Raw genomic sequence first — 5566 nt, 5'->3', positions numbered from 1 at the left:
GCTGCTCGGCTGAGCCCAGGAGAGGACACAGGAGGTCTCAGCCCGCGCCTGGCAAGCCCCAACACCTAAGGAAGCGGTCCCAGGGCCTCGCAGACGGACACGTCTCCCTCACACCCGCCGGCCTCCCATGGTCCCGCTTCCGGTGCGTCGCCGTCATCGCTCCCCCGGCAAAAACTCACTGCTCTTGGCTTCCTTCCTTGCTAGATCTGCTAAAGCAGGCAGTAGGAGGACCAGAATCTGTGTCTAGAGCAGGCGGGCGGCGACGCTGCCTTTCTAAGTAAGCAGCTAGGAGAAACCAGGATCTATTATTCCAGGGCTCTCAATCCCGACGGTCTCTTTTCTAAACCGGACCGGACCCTATCTATCGTCTTCCGCCTGACCGTTCCTTAAATTTGGGGGTGAAAAGGCCTCTGTAGCCTTCTTCGCCTGTTGCGACGACTGTGACTTTGCTATCTTTAAAATTAAGGTCTCTGACTGACAGAAAATTCTGAATTGGAACGCACAGCGGGCGCTTCCATTATCCGGACCTGAGCTGGGGATTCCGCGGGTCCACATAGTTCAGCCGCGGCGCCGAGAGCGTCTGTGATTGGCTAGGGCTGGCCCCGCCCCGGCCTCCAGCCCCAGAGCCGGGTTATTGGCCTTTCCACCTGAGATACCTTGGCACTCTGGAGTGGTGAGCTGCCCTCTTCGCGAACTGCAGCAGCGGCGGCGGCAGTCATGAGGACAGATTCTACAGGGAGAGAGCCCGACACCGCCGAAGTGCTGCCCCAGCACAAGTTTGACCATAAAGCCTTGGAAACCTACCTGAACCAGCATTTACCTGGCTTTGGGGCGCAGCCTGAGACTACGCTGAGCATTATGCAGTACAGGTATCGACGCCAGCCCTCACCTCCAGCAGAAACAAATCTGTGCTTTGGGCTTTCCTCTTTTTCGCCCTGGGTGGGTTCCATTTTCCCTGGACTCAGTATGTTTCCTGGAGAGCTGCTGTTAACTGTCTCCTGACTTCCATTCCGTACCAGTCTCAATTCGAGTGCAGTACTGAGGGCACTGTAATAACATCTGCCATTTCACTTGACAGTGGAATCTTTGTTTTAAAATGAAATTATGTGCCTCGAACTTTTGTGCTACAACAGTTTAGAACTTGAGGCCGTATTCTGAGACGCTGGCGTAATTCCCTGTGATTGGCCGTATTCCCAGTAGGCAGTTAATGGTTCCACCTGGTGGGTACAAATCTGGATCCTAGGCCGTTTCCTTAGCAAGTTACAGCACCACTTGGGACCTAAATTTTTTTGAAGCGAGGAAAATTAAACCGAATGAGATGATCCAGAGAGCAATGTTCCTCACCATGAATCTAGCTTTAGTCTGATGTTTCACAGTAGAAGATATTTTTTAAAACTTTATTTTAAATAACATTTTTATAAATACGAGACTACAGAAAGTCTTACCTTCTGGAAAACTGTATTTGCAACTGTATGAGAGTTTAAATATGTTGTATGAACTCTGAGAACGTTTTCTATTTTGTAATACTTGCCTATTTTGATTAATCTTGATGAAGTAATGTAGGTAAAAGGGTTTAAATATCGCAGCAACACGGTTCTAGTGGCTTTTTATCACTGGCATTTATATTCTTTAGTGACAATGGAAGTAGCAGTAAAGGTCAGATGAATCATAGAGTTTGGAGGATATAAAAATTAAAAGGCCTCACATCGCAGTAGATACTGGGGATGAAGGTCAGGTGGAATAACGAGTGGCTGAAGCTTTTAGCCTAGAAACCTGTGTTGTAAACAAAGTAACAGATTAAAGTTAAAATTTCAACTACTGCTGTGGAATTTGAACAGATTGTCCTTTCAGCGTCAAGACTTCTTTTGACAAAAAGGAATACTAATTTTCATATTCTAGATTTTTGGAGAGTCATCTAATTGAAACTGAATACTTAACAAATGAAATTAGTTGTGGCATAAAAATTACTTCCAGAAATAATATTTAACTTTAACATAAATATATAAAACTGTAGATCCCACAGAGACATTCTGGGACATGTGAAAATGTTTATAAAAATTGAAAACACATTAGTTCACAAAGGAAGACTCAAATATTCTGAAGTACCTTTAAAAATTTTTAAAAACCTACATTTTAAGTGTCCAAAGTTTAACAAAAGGTAGCTAACAAATACATGTTTTAGAAATTGGCTCATGAATTACAGAGCCAGTAATCTACACAGATAATTGTTTTATCAAAGTTCAGTATACAAATCAATTAATTATATTTCCATACGTTAGAAAAAATATCTAAAATTTATATTAAAAAAGCTATAATAAAAGCATCAAATATAAATTACCTAAATATTAGTCCAATTAAATATGTGCAAGACCTTTGTAGAAAAAATGACAAATTTTATTAGAACTTTGAAAAGAATCCTAAAAATTAAGAGTTGCCATGTAGATGGGTAGGAAAATTCAATATTTAAATTTTTTATTTACCTGATAATCTAAAGATTCAGTGCAATAGCAGTCAAAATCCTAATTTTTGCATGAAAAAAAAATGCTCCTAAATTTTATGGGCAAGAACAGAGGATTAACAGTAGTAGAAACACTCCTAAAGAATAAAAGTGGTGGGCTGGGGATTTAGCTCAGTGGTTCCGCCCCCTGCCTCCCAAGCTCAAAGTCCTGAATTTGATCCCCAGTACCAAAAAACAAAAACCAAAAAACATGGGGGGTAAATTTGAATTAAGATTGTAAGATTGCATGCTGTTAGCACAGAAACAGACAAACACACCAGTGAAAAAGACCCACATATTTATAGGATTTTGATACATGACACTTCTGGCATTGAAAATCTGTCCTTGTTAAGGCTTGTATCTACATATGCCCCCAAAGCCTCATGTGGTCATAGGTGTGGCTTTTAGGGGGTGGCTGGATCTAGGATTTGTGCTGCTAGGATCAAAGACATGATGCTAGGAATAATTCACAGTGTGATGCTAGGACTAAGTGTGTGGTTACTAAATTAGTCCACTGATTGGTCTGGCATTGTTCTGGGTGTGGTGTTACCCACCCTAACTAGGGGGTATTCTCAATAGAATATAAAGGAACAGAAAGAAGGTGCTGTTTTCCCTTGTAGCTTGGTGCCTTTTGCCTTCTGTCTTCTGCCTGCCATGAGTTGTTTCTCCTCTGCAATGCCCCATTGCAATGCCACCCTGCCCTGGAGCCAGCAGATTATGGATTGAAACCTCTACGACTGTGAGCCAAAATAAACCTTTCCTCCTTTAACTTTAGCTATTGGACATTTTGTCTCAGCAATGAGAAAAGTAACTAATATAGTGGTGTTGAGAGTCTTTTCAAGAAATTTTAATAAGGATGAATATTCTGCATATGAAAAAAATTGAAGTTAGATCCTTCACACAGCAGCAGGGAGATACACAACTTGAGATTTAAAGGCAAAACCAAATATCTGAAATGTGTATGTGATCCATATGCTTTTGAATTAGAGAAGAAATTATTTTTAATAATATAGTAATAGAAGCAACTCAGCTACAGCTGTGAACAACAAAACATAAAAAGCAAGACAAAAAGCAAATTGTTTAAGAAGATAAACTTCAAGAGAATGATAAATATAAAATTCAGGATGATAGTCACTCTGAAGGCAAAGACAGCAAAGGGACTTCAAAGATATAGGATAACTTTTTCTTGGTAATAAAAACATTATGCTGTTGTTTCTTATAGCTTATACATTTCCTAAAGATTTTTTGGTACCAGGAATTGAACTCAGGACCTTGTGCTTGCAAGGCAAGCGGTGGTACCACTGAGCTAAATTCCCTGGACCTAAGATTCTTTTTCATTTAAGCTTTTTTTTTTTGTTTTTGTTGTTGTTGTTTTGTTTTTTGTTTTGTGTGTTGTTTTTGTTTTGGCAGTACGGGGATTGAACCTAGAGCCTTTGCACTGAGCTACATCCCCAGTTCTTTTTTATTTTGGACAAGGTATCTCTAAGTCACAAAATTGCCCAAGCTGAGATCAAACTTGGGATCCACCCACCTCAGCCTTCCACAGTGCTGGGACAAAATTTAGTTTTAAAATTTGCAAAAACTAAATAATATTGTTAATACAAAACATTGAGAATTAAACAATAATTAAAGCATTATATAGCTTGATGGTACAAAATTTGTGACAGCAGCTGGATGCCTAATATGTATTTGGCACTGTCCCATCCACTGGGGATATAACACAGAAGAAACTTGGCCTTCTAGAACTTCTATTTGAAGGGCACAGATAATAAATTCAATTTCTAAATATTACAATGTACTAGAGGTTGATGGGGACAAAAGAAAACAAAGTACAGTGCTATATAACCAGAAAGAATCCATTTTGGCCTCCATTTGGCCCTATATCAGCGTCTAGTCCTCTGCTCTCAAAAGAGCTGTTTTAGCAGCCTACAACTTGATCATCCCTAACATTCCTTCTTATGTCTTGGGGTCCAAGGCACTGTTCTTATCCTCCCTGGCATCTCTTCTCCCTCTTTCTAGACCACACTTTTTCCTTTAAAAATACCATGACCCTTCCTTCTGGTTCAGATCTCCCTTTGTCTTGACACTGTCCCTCTTGACCATGTATTATGATATAAATAAACTTTTGTCTCTATCTTTATTTTGTCTTGGTAAATTCTTTCATCACCCCTATTACCACGCCTCTGCATTTCAGTCTCAAAATCTATCTTAGTTACTTTTCATGTTGCTGAGACAAAATACCCAACACTTAAAGGAGGAAACATTTATTTTTGGCTCACTATTTGAGAGGTTTTATTTCATAACTGGCTGATTCCAAGGCAGGGTGGCATTGCAATAAGGCATCATGGAGGAGAAACAGCTCATGGTGGGCAGAAGGCAGGAAGGCAGAAAAGCAGTAAAGTAGCAAGCAGCAAGCTGCAAGCCATGGCAGCAGCCTTTTTCTGTCCCTTATATTCTATCCAGGATACATGCCCTTAGAGTAGATAGCACTTACACTCAGGGTGGGCCTTCCCATTATTCACATCCAGAATTATGCCAAACCAATCAACAGACTAATTTAGCAATCACACAGCCTAAATCCCGGCATCACACACTGTAGATCCAACCATTGCAAAAAGCCTATGACCACTTATAACCACATGAAGCTTTTGGAGAACATTTAGACACAAGCCATAACATAAGACAAATAGTAAATATTTAAGGGCATGGCAGGAAAGCTTCACTGAGAAGGTGCATGAAGATAGGAGCCATGTAAATATCTGTGGAAAAATAGTTCCAGACAAAGGGGACCATTAGTGCAAAGACTCTGTGTTGGGTTATTGAGGCCAGTATGGTTTAAATAGTATAAGCAAGGGCAATAGGATCCCACTGACTTGTTGTGAGGACTCTGTCCTTTATTGTGAGTTGTGATAGGGATGGAATAGAGGTTTTTGAGCAGAGGAGGGAAGTGACTTGTCTTTTATAAGGCAAAGGACAGTACTGAGGACTGAACCTAGGGCCTTCACACTGAACTACATCCTCAGACATTTTTTTTTTTTTTTTTTTTTTTTAGACAGGGGTGCTAAGTCC

The 5566-nt window shown here is 40.4% G+C and overlaps 2 protein-coding genes across 2 annotated transcripts in view; one reads left to right on the top strand and one right to left on the bottom strand.

Annotated features, from left to right (window-relative positions):
- The window catches only part of Uba5 (ubiquitin like modifier activating enzyme 5), a 28356-nt gene extending 27302 nt beyond the window's left edge, over nucleotides 1-1054 (bottom strand). Inside the window, exon 1 of the mRNA XM_010625461.3 lies at nucleotides 890-1054. The gene's annotated coding sequence lies outside the window, so the exon portion shown is untranslated. The remainder of the gene's footprint in view (nucleotides 1-889) is intronic.
- Acad11 (acyl-CoA dehydrogenase family member 11) overlaps nucleotides 181-5566 on the top strand; it is an 87071-nt gene continuing 81685 nt past the window's right edge. Inside the window, exon 1 of the mRNA XM_010625599.2 lies at nucleotides 181-869. Coding sequence (XP_010623901.1) covers nucleotides 718-869 — 152 coding nt within the window. The 5' untranslated portion in view covers nucleotides 181-717. The remainder of the gene's footprint in view (nucleotides 870-5566) is intronic.

The sequence above is a fragment of the Fukomys damarensis genome, unplaced genomic scaffold (assembly GCF_012274545.1).
Source record: "Fukomys damarensis isolate Sample0158 unplaced genomic scaffold, DMR_v1.0_HiC HiC_scaffold_37, whole genome shotgun sequence".
NCBI classification, from domain to species: domain Eukaryota; kingdom Metazoa; phylum Chordata; class Mammalia; order Rodentia; family Bathyergidae; genus Fukomys; species Fukomys damarensis.
This window is presented reverse-complemented; position numbering and strand designations above follow the sequence as displayed.